The 17479-nt window shown below is 40.4% G+C and overlaps 2 protein-coding genes across 3 annotated transcripts; one reads left to right on the forward strand and one right to left on the reverse strand.

Annotated features, from left to right (window-relative positions):
- The first annotated feature begins 1151 nt into the window (after positions 1–1151).
- nop14 (NOP14 nucleolar protein homolog (yeast)) lies at positions 1152–12776 on the forward strand. Its single transcript, XM_051104893.1, has 18 exons — positions 1152–1515; positions 2662–2796; positions 3172–3313; positions 3416–3558; positions 5516–5650; positions 5746–5868; positions 5943–6074; positions 7261–7597; positions 7746–7876; positions 8506–8591; positions 8699–8834; positions 8917–9018; positions 9275–9428; positions 9778–9928; positions 11880–12027; positions 12102–12220; positions 12305–12460; positions 12543–12776. The coding sequence occupies exons 1-18, from the start codon at positions 1330–1332 to the stop codon at positions 12637–12639; spliced, it is 2613 nt and encodes an 870-aa protein (XP_050960850.1). The 5' UTR covers positions 1152–1329; the 3' UTR covers positions 12640–12776.
- Positions 12777–13720: 944 nt separating this feature from the next.
- LOC127162108 (vimentin) lies at positions 13721–16966 on the reverse strand. Of its 2 annotated transcripts, none has more exons than XM_051104895.1 (3): positions 16453–16966; positions 14462–15142; positions 13721–13936 (listed from the first exon to the last, which is right to left on the reverse strand). In XM_051104895.1, exons 1-3 carry the CDS (start codon positions 16916–16918, stop codon positions 13875–13877), a joined length of 1209 nt encoding a protein of 402 aa, XP_050960852.1. In that variant the 5' UTR covers positions 16919–16966; the 3' UTR covers positions 13721–13874. The 2 variants fall into 2 exon arrangements, with proteins under 2 accessions (XP_050960852.1, XP_050960851.1); XM_051104894.1 differs by having other exon boundaries at positions 13721–13939.
- Between the last annotated feature and the right edge of the window lie 513 nt (positions 16967–17479).

Below are 17479 nucleotides of genomic sequence, written 5' to 3' on the forward strand. Positions count from 1 at the left end.
TGGACTATTGTAATGCACTACAGGTGTTTGTCCTGCATCTTCAATAAACAAGCTACAGATCGTCCAAAATGCAGCTGCTAGAGTCCTTACCAGGTCAAGAAAATATGATCATATTACCCCAATTTTAAAGTCTCTGCACTGGCTACCTATTAGGTTCCACATCAGCTACAAAATCGCACTTCTTACCTATAAGGCACTTAACGGTTTAGCTCCTGCGTACCTAACTAGTCTTCTACCACGCTACAATCCATCACGCTCCCTAAGGTCACAAAACTCTGGACTGTTGGTAGTACCTAGGATAGCAAAGTCCACTAAAGGAGGTAGAGCTTTTTCACATTTGGCTCCCAAACTCTGGAACAGCCTTCCAGATAACATTCGGGGTTCAGACACACTCTCTCTGCTTAAATCTAGATTAAAGACACATCTTTTTAGCCAAGCATTCAAATAATGCATCTCATAAACTTTTCCTGCAGTTATATCTGATCAGATGTTCATTATTAATCTTTTAGCTCTGGTTTAACAAATCTTCCTTTTCTTAGTTTGAACAGCAGCTACGCTAATTATGTTCCTATTTGCTCTCTGTTTCTGCCGTGGGATTGACATCCCATGGTAACGAGGAATTCACAAGCTCCAGTGTGGATCCAGAACATTTAAGAAGAGAAGATGCCAACCCCACAGAGGACTTCAGATGATGCCAACCCTGAAAACATACAGCACTACCGAATTCTGCTACTAATTTATAGTGTTCTTTGTCTGTTTGATTACGTCATTAATTGATCTTTACCACACATCTCTGCCATATGTACATCAAGCTACTACTACATATATTGTAAAAATGTCAGTTTGGTGTAAAGTTGCTTTGCAACGATATGTATCGTGAAAAGCGCTATACAAATACATTTGAATTGAATTGAATTATAATACATATACTTGTAAATATTTCTTATATATACATGAATGTGCTTGTATTTATATATACATAATATTTACACACAGTACACAGACATATTAGGCAAACTCATTTTTTTTGTATGCGATTAATCGTTTGCCAGTCCTAATAAAAAACAAAAATAGTTTATCAATGCTGCTAAAATACCACTGCAGCGGTGTTTGTGTGCAGTTCCTCTCCCGTCCGCAGGAGGCGATCATCATCCAATCAGCGTCTGTCCTCCGCGCGTGTGTTTCTGTGCTCGTGTGCGCAGCGTGTGAGTTTGTGATGATGAACGGACGAAACGCTGTCGGGATTCAAAGCTCGTTTTAACCACTATGTTTGTGTGATTGAATCATTAAATCGATCTTCTGTTTAGTGTCTGATCAGAGCGTTTAACGATGAGGAAACAGCAGAAGTTCAGCCGCGGTTTGTCTGATAAAGTCCGCAAGTCTAAAGCGGCTCCGGAGATTCAGAAAAACCCGTTTGAGGTGAAAATCAACCGCAAGAAGTTCGATGTTTTGGGCCGCAAGAGCAAACATGATGTGGGTCTGCCGGGGGTGTCGAGATCCAAAGCCATTCAGAAGGTAAAAAACAGTCACGTGTCTGTTGTAGTACCACGGTATTCTCGAGTAAACACTGCGCTCAAACCGTCACTGTATCACTGCCAGTGCTGGGCACGTACCTTTACCAAAGTAATTAGTTATAGTTACTAGTTACTTCTTACAAATAGTAACTGAGTTAGTAACAGCGTTACATCATTATAAAAGTAACTAATTACCAGGCAAAGTAACTATTGTGTTGCTTTTTTTTAAAAAAAAAGTAAATATATTAAATAACTTGGATGACCCCAATATTAAATATGTTAAATGAATTAAATTTTAATGAAATTAATTAGATTTTTAGTTTACTCACCAGACTAATATTAAATATCTGATATAATATTATAATTATAATTAGCATTCAACTTTAGCCATTAGAACTTTAGTAATTAGAATAAGCATGTATGAATGCATGTTTGTCATGTTGACTGAACTCAGGACTGGTGCTGATATGGTTTGTAATTTAGTGTTTCTGTGAACGTCTTGTTACTACCACGAATTCTACTATTAATAACAATATTAAACACACTAAGGTTTAATGAGCTGCTGGGTTCATGAATATTAATCACGTTGTCTGCGTTCGCTCGAACTGATTTGCTGTAATCAAAACAGGGACGATAATAGGTGAGCGCCAGCCAATGAGATTGCTGTTTGCACATTAGTTCCGCCTACTACCGGAGAAACCGGCAGTTCTTAAAAGCTGAAGAATTCCGAAGGAGCTCCGTTGTTTTGAGAGGAAAATACAACAAAGAATATCGTTTACACGTAGCGCGTCAGTTCTGCATGGTATGAGACTCTGTCGCTCTGTATCTTTCTTTGCGTGTGTGTGAGACAAAGTGACAGCGAGTCGTGTGCCTTCGCACTAGAGTTTACAGCTCGTCAAATACATTCAGATGAACTGAAAAATACAATTATGATGATATTATAATAAATGATAGTAACGCCGTATTTTATTGGCAGTAATGGTAACGGCGTTGTAACGTAGAAAACAGTAATTCGTTTGATTACTTGTTACTGAAAAAATAACGCCGTTAGTAACGCCGTTTATTTATAACGCTGTTATTCCCATCACTGATCACTATAGAATTCTTCAGTTGTGATTCATATGTGAGTGTGTGTTTGGTTCCTCAGAGGAAGGAGACGCTCCTGAAGGAGTTCAGACTGAAGGACAAAAGTAACAAGTTCATCGACAGACGCTTCGGTGAATATGACAATAAAATCACACCTGAGGAGAAAATCCTGCAGAGATTCACGCTGGAGAGACAGGTACAACATCACAGTCATGCATCACATGTGCTGCAGCATTAATGATCATTACTGATGTGTGTGTGTGTGTACTTGTTTTTGCTACATTGTGGGGACCAAATGTCCCCACAAGGACAGTAAAACCTGACATTTTTGACATTGTGGGGACTGGCTTGTGGTCCCCATGGGTACAAAAGCTTATAAATCATACAGAATGAGATTTTTTGAGAAAGTAAAAATGCAGAAAGGTTTCTGTAAGGGTTAGGTTTAGGGGTAGGGTTAGGGTAAGGGGATAGAAAATACAGTGTGGACAGTATAAAAACCATTGCGCCTATGGAGAGTCCCCACAAGGATAATAAACCAGACGTGTGTGTGTGTGTGTGTGTGTGTGTGCAGCGCACTCATGACAAGAAGGACATGTATAATCTGAATGAGGAAGAGGAGCTCACCCATTACGGCCAGTCTCTGGCGGAGATGGAGAAGATGACGGATGTGATTGACAGCGACAGCGACTCTGAGGAGAAGGGCCTGCTGTCAGGTGACACGGTTGAACATGTTCTCTGAGACACCAGAGCTGTGCTAACCATCGCTTGTCAATAGTGAATCAGTGTAAGTGACGTGATGATGGGTGTTTCTGCAGCTGAACTGACCGCCACACATTTCGGCGGCGGTGGAGGTTTGCTGAAGAAGAAGAGCGGAGGAGATGAAGATGAAGAACAACACAAACCCAAATCACGGCAGGAGCTGATCGAGGAGCTCATCATCAAATCCAAACAGGAGAAGGTCAGAAAGTGTTTCCTCAAATAATAAACGTTACTCTGATTGCACTTCATTCTGTTATTGGGTTTAAGACCTGTTCACACCACAAACTTTTAACAGTAACTGTATGATATCTACAACCATAACTGTATGATAACTCTAACAGAGGCTGTAATGACTAGTGATACCTGTAGTGATTAGCTATGATACTTGCAATATTAACTATAACTGTAACGATAACTAAACAAAACCTGTAAGTACCTTAAGTACAGCTCTAATGCTAATTATAACGATAGCTGTAGCATTAACATAACGAGAGCTGTAACGATAACTATAATAGTAGTGTTAACAGTAGTTAATAAATATAGTAATTATGATGACAGCTGTAATGTTAACTATAATTATAGGTGTAATATCTATAACAGCATCTGTAATAATAACTATAACAGCTGTTACAATAGCTGTAATAATATTAAGATAATTGTAAAAACTGTAACAACTAATGATAACTGTAACAACGTAAGCAACAAGAATAACAACAGCTATAACAATATTTCTAGCAATAATTATACTGACAGCTGTAACAATAACTTTAACAACATGTGGAATGGTAACTTTTACAAAAGCTTTAACATAAATATAACAACAGCTGTACTGATAACTTTAACAACAACTGTAACAATAACTACAACTGTGATAATAATCGTAACATAGGTAACATTAACTTTAATGACAACTGAAATGATAACTGTAATAATAACCATAACAACATCTGTAACAATAACTATGACAATAAGTATAATGAGAGCTGCAATGATATCTATAACTAATGATAGCTGTAACAATAACTGTGACATCTGTAACCATGACAACTGACAGCTGTAACAATATATGTAACAATATCAGCTGATACAATAGCTGTAATGATAACTCTAACAGCAGCTGTAACAATAATTTTAACAACATCTGGAATGATAACTCTACAAATGTTAAAATAATTGTAACATTAACTATAATGACAACTGTAACAATAACTGTAATGATAATTATAACAACATCTGCAACAAGTATAATGACAGCTGTAACATTACCTTTAACTAACGATAGTTGTAACAATTACTGTAACATCTTTAACCATGACTACACTGACAGCTTTAACAATAATTGTAACAATATCTGTAACAATAACTATAACAGCTGATACAATAGCTGTAATGATAACTGTAACGTGCAACAAGTATAACAATGGCTGTAACAGTATCTCTAACAATAGCTGTGACGATAATTATACCAACATCTGGAACGATAACTTTAACAACAACTTTAACAAATGCTACAAATGTGTGATAATTGTAACATCAGTAACATTTAACTATAATGACAACTGTAACAATAACTAATGATAACTACAACATCTGCAACAATAACTGTAACTATAACTAATGATAGTGTAACAATAACTATGACATGACAATAACCATGACTATACTGACAGCTTTAACAATAATTGTAACAGTATCTGTAATGATAGCTCTAACAACATCTGGAAGGATAACTTTAACAACAACTGTCACAATAACTACAACTATTAACTGTGTTAACTGTACCACCGGTAACATTAACTAATAATGATAACATAACATCTGCAACAATAACTGTAATGATAAGTATAATGACAGCTGTCACATGAACAGTAACTAACGATAGCTGTAACAATAACTGTGACATCTGTAATCATGACTATACTGACAACTCTAGCAATAATTGTAACAATATCTGCAGTGATAACGATAAACTATATGAGTGACAGTTTAGTCGCCCGCCACTGTAAATGCTCATTATCATTTATTAGCTGGAAAAAAAATAGCTCTGAAAGTGATTCAAACAATATTGTTTCTCATTGTAGTTGTAGAGTTAGAGAGAAATGTTCTTGTTATAGTTGTGAACAGTTTGTTAATGCTGATGCTGCTGATGTTCTCAGCGTGAGCGTCAGACGCAGAAGGAGGAGGCGCAGGAGCTCACGGAGAAACTGGATCAGGAATGGAAATCCATCCAGAACCTTCTGTCCCACAAAACCCCCAAAGCAGAGAGCAAGGACGACACGGACAAACCCAAGGTACTGAAACAGCTGCGTCCAAACACTGATGCTGTTGTTGAGTGTGTGCTGCTCTGCCTCACTCTGACACGTGTGTATGTGTGTTTGTGTTTCAGCTGGACCAGTACGACATGATGGTGCGAGAGCTGGGCTTTGAGATGAAGGCTCAACCGTCAGAGAAGCTGAAGAGCGCGGAGGAGCTCACCCGAGAGGAGAGAGAGCGCCTGCAGAAACTGGAGGTACTGAACGTCTGCTGCCGTACACCTGAGGATGAGGAGGAGGAAGACCTCACCGATGTGTGTTTGTGTTTCAGGCCGACAGACTGAAGAGGATGATGGGAGACACTGAGGAAGAGTCTGTTCAGACCAGCACGCACATCTCTGCTGACGATATCAATGATGGATTCATCCTGGACAAAGACGACCGCAAAACACTCGCTTACAAGGTCAGAAACACACACGCACACACACACTCCATAACAAACCTTAAAATTACGTAACTAGAGCAACTTACACCTGCTCGTTCACCGTTACTGAGCTTGTACAAGGTGCTTAAAGAGCGGACTTAAATTTTTTACAAAATGAATATATAACCTTACATAAAATACCGTATATAAAGTAAATACAGGATTTAAAATGTTTTACAAGACATGAGGGCACAAATGTTTCCCGGGCTCTGTCTTGGCTCAGTGCAGAGTGGGTTGGTATTCAGTTGGAGTGTGTTTTTGGTGGCTTTTGTATTTTTTACAGAAAGAAATGCCCTCAGCACAAACCAAAATGTGTCTGACTGAAAATAAAAACTTAGCCAGACCAACCCTAAATTCAGAAAAGTCCTGACCATGTACAGACAGGTAGACACAGACAGACGTGGCTAACAACAGAAGAAAGGCTGTGCTCCCACTGCACAGACAAGGAAGTGAAAACGGAGCTGCATTTCCTTGCAGCCTGCCCTAATTACACACAAATTAGCAACGCATTCTATCCCCATTTCACAAACCACCACAAAGAATTCCATCAGAAACCAAATATGGACAAACTCCCATACCTGCTAGGAGAAGACCAGCAAGTTCACACCTGGCTGCCAGAAGAGCATCCAGCAGGACAGGAAAACCAATGTAAAAACACTGCAGTATATAAACACCTTTATAAATATGATATGATCATTTGATTCAATTCGGGACTATTTGATCCCACTTCGGAGCGGGATCGCGAATCGTTTGATTCAGTTCTGGACTTCGGAGCGGGATCGCGAATCATTTGATTCAGTTCGCGAATCATTTGGTTCAGTTCGGGACTTCGGAGCCGGTTCGCGAATCATTTGATCCAGTTTACATGTATATATTTTTTTATATATATATATTTTTTTAACAAATTTAAAATGGCTTTCGAAATAGCTTTTACTTTTCCCTAATTGATTATTTTATTTTTTTAACATTATCATTGTTATTTTCCTGTTTATTACTGTGAAGCTGCTTTGAAACAGTGTGTATTTTATGAAACGCTACAGAAATATGTGTGATTTAGCTGTGAAAATATAAATAGTGATGCACAAAAATGTGGCAATAGCTGAAAATTTAGGTCTTGTGTCATTTCCGCTGCATACGATTTAAATATTTATTTGTCTTTCTGCAGGACGGCAGATGGAACATCAAGGGAAATGAGGAAGAGAAGGAGGATGAAGATGGTGATGATGATGAAGAGGAAGGAGAGGAGGAGGAGGGTGATGATGCTGCTGAAGATGATGCTGATGATGATGCTGAGGGAGAAGAAGATGAGGAGGAGGAGGATGATGATGAAGATGACGAAGATGATCACTGTGACCTGCAGTCTGATGAGGGTGATGAGGATGAGGAAGGTCAGGGTGCTGAGGAAGAGCAGGTCAGTGCTAAAGAGCCTCCAGCAGTGAGTGAGGAGCAGAAGAAAGCCACACAGGAAGCAGCCAGAGCAGAACTACCGTTCACCTTCAAAGGTACCGCAGTCACATGATCATGAACGTCACATGACCTGCAGTACAAGAGTGTTTGAATAAATCTGTCATGAAAACAAGTTTGTTTATGGGTCAGAGGTCAGGTTAGGAGATGAGCTCGCTAATGTGTGTGTGTGTGTGTGTGTTTCAGCTCCGGAGTGTTACAGTGATCTGAAGTGTCTCCTGCAGGATCACAGCTCACAGCAGCAGCGCCTCATACTGGACAGAACGGTCAAGTGTCACCATCCCAGTCTGGCTGTAGGAAACAAAGCCAAACTACAGGTCAGAGATGCCACATCAAACGCTATTATAGAGCTTATTCATATTTTATAATTATTTTATTAGAATTTAATTGTTAGTTTTTATTTTGTATTTTCTCTTTTCATTTTAATTTTAGTTAAAGTTTTATTAATTTTGTGTTTTGGTCATTTTTTTTTTTTTCCTTTTTTTTTTTTTTTTTTAATATGTCTGTATTACTGTATTTTAGTATTATTGCAGTATTGCTGCTTGACCATTTTTAATTTTCTTTCCCGATTATTTGGTTCTGTCCGGATGCTGCATATGTAGACACATCACACAGTGTGTTTGGTGTTTGACATGGAGCTGCTGTGTGTGTGTGTGTGTGTGTATATATATATATATAAATGTCCCCACAAGGATAGTAAAACCTGAAATTTTTGACATTGTGAGGACTGGCCTGTGGTCCCCACAATGTTAAAAAATGATTAAAAATAGTAAATGATGTTTTCTGTGAGGGCTAGGTTTAGGGTTAGGGTTGGGTTAGGGGATAGACAATATCGTTTGGTCAGTATAAAATCTAGAGAAGTCTATGGAAAGTCCCCACAATTCACAAAAACAAACGTGTGTGTGTGTGTGTGTTAAATGTGATTGTTTTTTTTTCCTGTGTTCAGAAGTTGTTTGGCTTTCTGATGGAGTATGTCGGTGAACTCGCTACCCAGAATCCTCCTGATCTGAGAACCATCAACGCACTCATCCCGTGAGTAACTCACACACACACACACACACACACACACACACACACACACACGGATGACATGTTTACCACACAGGTAACACTCATGTGTGTATGTGTGTGTTCTGCAGTCAGATCTGCAGTCTGTGTCAGATGTTTCCTGAGGCGGCGTGTAAAGCCGTGCAAACATTACTCAGCGACGGCGGCCACAGCATGGAGGAGACACTGGAGGTCAAAGGTCGAGCGCCGATGCCTGATCTGGACATGGTGAGCTGCTGCACTCACAGTTCACAGATACAGAGACTTGAAGCTGATCCTGAGCTCATTGTGTGTGTGTGTGTGTGTGCAGTTGGTCCTCCTGAAGATCACGGCGCAGTTGTTCCCCACGTCAGACTTCAGACATCCAGTGACGACTCCAGCGTTCATCTACATCAGTCAGGCGCTCACTAAGGTCTGTGTGTAATAATGATTAGCTGGTGTTTTTGGTTAAACAGATGCTTTGTGTCCCGCTCAAGTATTTTTCCTTTGAAGACTTTGAAAGTGTTGTTTTTTTTTAAACCATAAACCAAACCAACCAGCTACAAGTCCAATCATTATCACCATTATAAGCTTAAATTTTTTTTTTTTTTAAAAGATGAAAAGACAAACACCCAAGACTTAATGACTTAATGTGAACTTAATGACTTTGATGACTGTGTGTGTTTCAGTGTGTGGTTTCGTCTCTGGAGGACGTGTGTAAGGGTTTGATCCTCTGCTGTCTGGCGCTGGAGTTCGTCTCTCTGTCTCAGAGGTTTTTCCCAGAACTGCTGAACTTCCTGCTGGGTCTCCTGCACCTGACCGTCTCCAACAAACACAACACAGGTACTGCAGTCTGTGTGTGTGTGAGTGTGTTGACGTGAGCAGTAGGAATCTGTATCTGCGGTGTGATGTGTCGGGGTGGAGTGTTACATCTGCCTCTGATGGGAAATTTTCTACATTCTCAAGCATCCAGTGAGATTTTCCTTCATCTGTTCAAACATGACAAGCTGCTCATGTGGAAACAGGAAGAGGAATCTGGGTGTTTCCTGTCTGCTCATGTCCATCATCACGAGTGACAGATTCATTACTGTGTTCACACATTCGGTGTTTAATGTCCGTCATGCTCACGTGACCGTGTGTGTCTCATAAACGCTCGTTCTGACTGTTGTGTGTGTGTGTGTGTGTGTTTTAGATTATACAGTGGTGGCTCCATTCAGACGGCAGGAGAGGAACTGTGATCTGTTGGTTCTGAAGGATCCAAACGCATCTCTCAGCTGGAACAGGAAACCCATTTCACTGCGCACAGCTCACAGAATCCCAGCAGAGGAGAGGGACCACTACAGGTACATACACACACACACACACTAATATACACACACAGGTTTGTTTTCATGAATTGTGGGGACATCCTATAGGCGTAATGGTGTTTATACTGTAAAAACTGTATTTTCTATCGCCCTACACCTAAACCTAACCCTCACAGGAAACTGTGCACATTTTTACTTTCTCAAAAAAACACATTCTGTATGATTTATAAGCCTTTTGAAAAATGGCCTCATAAGTCTGCTTGTAATACCTGTGTCATACCCATGTCATTATACAAATTTGTGTCCGTATGTCACAAAAAAACACACACCGGATTGCACTGTATTTGCGTTTTCTTTTTAATGTTTTAAATCCATTTTTGTTTCTTACTTTATTTTTATTTCTTATGCACCTTTCATGACTCTTTTTAATGTTAAAAGAGAAGTTCACTTACAGAACAAAAATGTACAGATGATGTACTCACCCCCTTGTCAACCCAGATGTTCATGTCTTTCTTTCTCCAGTCGTAAAGAAATTGTTTTTTGCGTAAAACATTTCAGTATTTTTCTCCATATAATGGACTGATATGGTGCCTGTGAGTTTGAACTTCCAAAATGTAGTTTAAATGCAGCTTCAAAGGCTCTAAACGATCCCAGCCGAGGAAGAAGGGTGTTATCTAGTGAAACCATTGGTTATTTTCTTAAAAAAACAAACAAACAAACAAAAAAAAGTACAATTTATATACTTTTTAACCTCAAGCTCTGCGTGAGCTGTGTAATCTGGGTCAAGACAGTTATTGTATGTATCTCATTTTCTCCTCCAACTTCAAAATCATTCTATATCACTGTTCTACCTGCTACTTCTGCAGAGGTGTAGGATGATTTTGAAGTTGGAGGAGAAAATGAGATACATACACTAACTGTCTTGACCCAGATTACACAGTTCACGCAGAGCTTGAGGTTAAAAAGTATATAAATTGTGTGTTTCGCTAGATAAGACCCTTCTTCCTCGCCTGGGATCGTTTACAACCACATTTGTGATCGTTTGAAGCCGCATTTAAACTACATTTTGGAAGTTCAAAATCGGGGCACCATATCAGTCCATTTTATGGAGAAAAATCCTGAAATTTTTCCTCAAAAACCATAATTTCTTCACGACTGAAGAAAGACAGACATGAACATCTTGAATGACAAGGGGTGAGTACATCATCTGTAAATTGTTGTTCTGGAAGTGAACTTCTCCTTTAATCATTTTTATGTAAAACACTTTAAATCATACTTGTGTATGAAATGTTTGGTAACACTTAAAGCCTTTATAATGCACTCTACAGGTATTCATGATGTCTGTTATAATGCATTATATCTTCATAAATTTTAATCAAAGTTAAAATGCATTATAATATCTCCAGATTCTTTATGATTATGTATTTTAATGCATTACACTTTTTAAAGGTGTAGCAATGAATAGATTTAATGACTGTGCTTACAGTTATTCATGAGATCATACAGTGCATTTATTACAAGGCATAATTAATGCATTAAAATACTGATACACTGCATTAAATGTGACTCTGGAGCACAAAACCAGTCTTAAATATCATGGGTGTATTTGTAGCAATATCTACAGATACATTGTATGGGTCGAAATGATGGATATTTATTTTATGCCAAAAATCATTAGGATATTAAGAGCAGATCATGTTCCATGAAGATGTTTTGTACATTTCCTAATGTAAAAATATCAAAACTTAATTTTTGATTAGTGATATGCATATGTAACTTCATTTGGACAATTTTAGTTTTGTTTTGTTTTTTTTGGCACACTTAGAAAGCTGTGATATCTAAATCTCAATTTCAAAAAACTGACCCTTTGGTTTTGTGGTCCATAGTCACATATATAAAGGTTTGAGGTAAAGTGTTGGCAGGTGTTCTGCATGAATAAACGTGGTCAGTGATGATTTAATCAACATAAACCGTTTGTGCGTTTCAGGCTGTCGGTCACTGATTCGTGTCTGGATCTGGTGAAGAGATGCACGTCGCTCTATAAGGACCTGCCGTCGTACGGCCACATCTTCCAGCCAATCAGAACGCTGCTTCTCAAGCATTTTCCTGTGTCGAGTTACCCCGCCCCTACACAGGTTCGTTATCTGCATCACACGTCACATTCACAATCGTCGGCTCGTTCGATTCGTTCTGATGTGTTTCTGTGCAGGATCTTCACAGAGAGATCTTAGAGGCCATTCCTGAGGAGCCTTCCCAGCAGGCACCTCTGGTGTTCAAGAAGAAGAAACCCATCCCGCTGAAACTCTTCGCACCGAAAGTTGTTCAGATGTGAGTGAAACATGAATACGAACAGAAACACGTTTGATTCTGACAGATTGACCAAATGAATCGCCGCTCTCTTTTCTCCTCCAGCTTGGATTACGGTAAAAAGCGAGGAAACACGAAGGAGGAGAAGGAGCGCGAGCGGCTCAAGCACAAATACAAGCGTGAGTTTAAGGGAGCGCTGAGGGAGATCCGGAAGGACACGCGATTCCTGGCCCAGGAGAAACTCGGCGACATCATGAGAAGGTCAGTGTTTGTGAAGCTGCGTCACGTGATCGTGTCAGTCGTGGCGTCCGTCTCTGATTGTGCCGTCGTGTTTGTGCGTCAGGGACGCGGAGAGGAAGAGGAAGGTGAAGGAGCTGTACGGCAGTCTGGCCACGCAGGAGGGAGAATGGAAGGCCCTCAAGAGGAAGAAGAGGAAGTGATGAAAAAGCTATTCTTTCTGTTTGGAACTGCTTTGATACTCTGGAAAACTGTACGTTTATTCTCACGATGGGTTTTTTATCTGACAAACTATGAGAAATAAAAAGAAGCTGTGCAGTGAGACTCTGCGTTCATGTGATGCAAGTCAAGTTTGGTTTTTTTAAACAAGTGTTGCACTGCAAAAAATGATTGGTCTTGTTTTTTTAATACAAATGTGACCCTGGAGCGATTTTTCTTTTATTCTAAAAATCATTAGGATATTCAGTAAAGATCATGTTCCATGAAGATGTTTATTAAATTTCCTACCGTAAATATATTAAAACTTAATTTTTGATTAGTAATGTGCATTGCTAAGAACTTCATTTGCACAACTTTAAAGGTGATTTTCTCAATATTTAGATTTTTTTTTTTTTTTTTTTTTTTTGCACCCTCAGATTCCAGATTTTCAAATAGTTGTATCTCGACCAAATATTGTCTTATCATAACAAACCATACAGCAATGGAAAGATTATTTATTTAGAGATGATATAAAAATCAGTCTAAAAAATTGACCCTTATGGCTGGTTTTTGTGGTCCAGGGTCACAATGTCAAACAATTCGTAAAAACCAAAACGATTTAAGAGATGTTTCAAAATGAATGTTTCAGCTTAAAATGACAATTATCTGCCAAATGGGCTCAGAAAAATAATCTTAACATGAAGCCAAATGTGTTTTTGCCAGATATTTGTTTTTCAGAAAACTAGATGTATGTTTTTGTCATTTTCCTTCTCAAGTAAATCTATCTTGATTTTTATTTATTTATTTTATTTTTTTATGAAGTTTAGAAATCTACAGTTGTATTAGTCAGTGTTCATCAATTAAGAAACAATTTCCGCGGTAAATCAGCTTTGCAGAACGCAATACTGTCATTATTCAGCTCAATTTTAGTTTTCAACCAAATGAATAATAGTAAGGAACCAATTAATGCAGAAACTCCTTAAATAAATGAGCCTAAAGAGGAAAGCGTTCATATTTCCATCCTTCAGCTCAGACAGCAGGCTTTATGAACCGTTCTATTGTAGGCACAATAAAATACGTAACACAGACAAGTGTGCATTGAAATCAAGCTTTATTTAGTGTCTGGTAACATTTTGTTTCTTTTACATGAGACAAAGTTTCATTGTGATTCTCAGGAGGCCCAGTTAACTCAGCTAGGTTAGCGGGACGTGGTTTAGTCGAGGTTGATCTCCAGGAGTCTTCAAGCGATGGCCGTGTGCGTCTCAACGGTACGGGACACAGACGTGGTTCTCTCTTCTGTCACTGCTTGGGAAACGAGACACAAGACACACGTGATTAAAACAAAACTAAGAATTTTTTTAAAGCTGGGATGCGTTGCACAACTTTGACCTTGATTTACAGTCTGGACGAGTAAACGTTATGTGGAAAAAATGGTCGTTCTGCAAATTTGAGTTGACAGATTTCAGAAAATTGTGATTGTTTAGCTTCACACTTTGATTCCGTCCAGTCTCTGGGGATCAAACATGTTTGATACTTTTAACCGATTTATGACACATTGTTTCTATTTGTCATGCGTCTCCTAGCAACAAGGCTTATGTCTGAGCAAAAGTTCCTGGGACGTTTGTATTTAATAGCTGGTAAGTAAATGAGGGGAAAATGATTTCTTTCAACTAATTTTCTCAGGAACTCAAGAGTTTCCCACTCGGAATTATGACTTTATGACAGTATGACGGCCAGCTTTTACAGCTGTTTTCGGAAAGTCATGTCGTGTATTCCAGCCGACTGAAGCGCTAGGTCATTTTGTTAACGGCAAACCCGGACCTTTACCTGCCGCTCCAGACAGACCTTCGGCGACGGAGATCCCGAGCCGCTTCTCCTCTCCTTCCAGCAGCTTCCTGTAGGTGGCGATCTCAGCGTCCAGCTTCAGCTTGATGTGGAGCAGCTCCTGGTAGTCGGCCATGTATTTTCCCATCTCCACCTTGGTCTCGCACAGCTGGCTCTCTAGCTGGGCGATGATGTCCTCCAGACCGGCCACCTTGTCCAGGTGCGCCGCCTCCATGTCCTCCAGCTGCTGCTCCAGCGCGCCGTTACGCGCCCTCAGCCCGTCGATCTGGTTCTGCAGGTCCGTCACCTGGTTGTGGAAGGTGGTGATCTCCTCCTTCATGCTCTTCATCTGGTCCTCGTGTTTGCTGGCCTGCTCCTTCAGAGTGTCGAATTTGCCCTTGTACCACTTCTCGGCTTCCTGGACGTTGCGGGCGGCCACCGCCTCGATCTCGGCGCGCATGTTGCGCAGGTAAGCGGCCAGGTCGGGTCTGTCGGAGTCGAGCTCCACCGTCACCTTGGACTCCTCGATCTGCTTGAGCAGGTCGGCGACTTCCTCGTCGTGGAGCTTCTTCAGGAACTCGATCTCGGCCACCAGCTGCTCGATGCGCTTCTCCAGGTCGGCCTTCTGTAGCGTCGCGTTGTCGACGTCTTGGCGGAACTCGCGGAGAATCATTTCAGCCTCCTCTGTGGAGTCGAGAGGGAGTTCACATGAAAAATGGTGTTGATATAATATTACGTTAAGAGCATGCACTTTAGTCTCGCAATACACTCTTAAAAATAAATGTTCTTTCATCAATGCCTCCATGAAGAACATACTGGGAACCTTTCCATTCCACCAAGTGTTCTTTATAGTGGAAGAGGTTCTTCAGATTGTTAAAATGTTCTTTTAAGAGCAAAAAATGGTTCAAGAACTGGAACCAATCCCAATTAACACTTTTAAGAGTGTTTTCTGGCATTGGTTGCTTGAAGAACCTTCAACATCCTTGAAACTTTTCTATTCCACAGAGGCTTCTATATAGTTGAAAAAGGTTCTTTAAAATGTTCTTCTGAGAAAAAAAATTGGTTCAAGAACTGGAACCAAACACCCTTTTAAAAGTGTTTTTTTTGGCATTGGTACCAAGAAAACCCTTTAACACCCATTGAAGCTCCTTTATAGTGGGGAAAAATGTTCTTCACTCTTAAAAATAAAAGTTCCAAAAGGTGTTTTTTTTTTTTTTTTTTTTTTTTTCAGTAATGCCATAGAACCATTTTTGGTTCCCCAAAGAATCTTTCAATGAACAGTTCTTACAAGAGCCATTTTTGTCTTGGTCTGAAGAACATTTTGATGATCTAAAGAAGCTTGTTTCATTACAAAGAACCTTTTGTCCATGGATGTTTAAGGTTCTTCATGGAACCATCAAAGCCAATAAAGAACCTTTATTTTTAAGAGCGTTCACAGTAAAAAACAAAATGGTCTTTTAAGAATTGTTTAGTGAAAGGTTGAGAAACCAAAAATGGTGTAGAGTTTATTTAGTTAAGGCCAACTTTGGTCAAACTTTCTAGACAATGTTTAAAGCTTTATATTGTAAAAACGAAATTGCCTCCTTAAGATGTTTTCCTCATTTGTAGGATAGTAGAGACTGTTAAATCAGGGATTCTGAACTCTGGCCCTCAAGATTCCTCCAGATTTCAGCTCCAACTTTGACCAAACTAGAGATCCTGAAGATCTTGGTTTACTTGTTCAGGTGTTTGATTAGGGTTGGAACTAAACTCCACAATAAAACTTGACTATACTTCTGTTGAACCAAACTTTTCCTAAAAAGTTGAAAGTGTTCAGTCGAGATTTTTACCTCTTTTTGGAGGGTCACTGAGTTGAGTTTAGCTTTAACCCTAATTAAACACACCTGATTCGGCTAATCACGGTCTTCAGACTCAGACTAGAAACTCACACCAGGAGCAGGACTGGAAGCTCCCATGATAGATCTGTCAACCGTTCATGGTCTTCCGTATCATACCTTTGATGGCCAGCTCCTCCTCCAGCTTGAGTCTCCAGACCTCCACCTCCTCCTCGATGTAGCCTCTCTCGATATCAGCCGCGCCCTTCTCGGCGGTGAGAGCTTCGATCAGGTCCCTCATCTCTTTAAACTTGGCTTCGTATTCGTCCCCGAGGCCGGTGGGTCCCCCCTTGAAGCGTCCCTGAAGGGCCTCCAGCTCGGCTCTCAGGGCGGCGTTCCTCTGCTCCAGCGCCTGGACCTTCTCGATGTATCCGGCGAAGCGCACGTTCAGCTCCTGCATCTCCTCCTTCTCGTTGGCGTGGTGCTGGTGGATCTCGGTGGCCACTTCCACCGCCTGACCCTGGAACCCCGTCCGGCCGCGGCTGTACGAGGACCCGCGGCATCGGGAAGGCGACGGGCTCTGGACCCTCATCCGGCTGGAGCCGCTGACGCTCAGGCTCTTCTGGGAGTACGACGAACCTCTCATGACTGTTTATCTCAGAGGACGGCTCGGCTCTCGGTTCTGCTCGCTGACTGCAGGCGGAGACGCTCGCCGGCGTTTATATGGAGCCGTCAAGAATCTCGCAGAGGCCCTTGAAAGTCCTGCGGGGTTTTGACACGTTTTAAATGCGGATCATGACGCTCCTGCCAGAGTTCGAAGGCCTGAGTTTCTCATTAGCTCACGTATCACTGTCATCAATTAGACGTTGGGAGGCCGGCGGCCCCTCGCACTCCAGTGCCACATTGCCGGCGCGTGCGAGCAGCACTATTTCTCCCACTGTGATTTCGGCCCGGCGTGGCTCACTGTTTCCATATAACCTCATCCTGGAATTAATGTGCTTTATAAATAAACAAGTGCTTTAGCTCTGCTTTCCACCTGTGTTTTTCCATTTGTTTGTTTGAGGGAATGCTTAGAGAGTCCAGTGGGATTTTAGTATTATTGAGGAACAATTATTTATTAATAGTTTGGATTAGTTTTATTTTTACATTTCTTTTTTTTCTTTTTTGGTAAACATTTTAGTAATTTTGTGTTTTTGTCATTTTTATT

Source organism: Labeo rohita, unplaced genomic scaffold, assembly GCF_022985175.1.
Source record: "Labeo rohita strain BAU-BD-2019 unplaced genomic scaffold, IGBB_LRoh.1.0 scaffold_84, whole genome shotgun sequence".
Lineage (NCBI taxonomy): Eukaryota > Metazoa > Chordata > Actinopteri > Cypriniformes > Cyprinidae > Labeo > Labeo rohita.

Coding starts and splice junctions, on each gene's coding strand:
- nop14 (XM_051104893.1), top strand. CDS start 1,330: ATGAGGAAACAGCAGAAGTTCAGCCGCGGTTTGTCTGATAAAGTCCGC. Junction 5,651..5,745: donor ACGACACGGACAAACCCAAG/GTACTGAAACAG, acceptor TTTGTGTTTCAG/CTGGACCAGTACGACATGAT. Junction 8,592..8,698: donor ACCATCAACGCACTCATCCC/GTGAGTAACTCA, acceptor TGTGTTCTGCAG/TCAGATCTGCAGTCTGTGTC.
- LOC127162108 (XM_051104894.1), bottom strand. CDS start 16,918: ATGAGAGGTTCGTCGTACTCCCAGAAGAGCCTGAGCGTCAGCGGCTCC. Junction 15,143..16,452: donor GGAGGAGCTGGCCATCAAAG/GTATGATACGGA, acceptor TCGACTCCACAG/AGGAGGCTGAAATGATTCTC. Junction 13,940..14,461: donor AGGTCTGTCTGGAGCGGCAG/GTAAAGGTCCGG, acceptor TCGTTTCCCAAG/CAGTGACAGAAGAGAGAACC.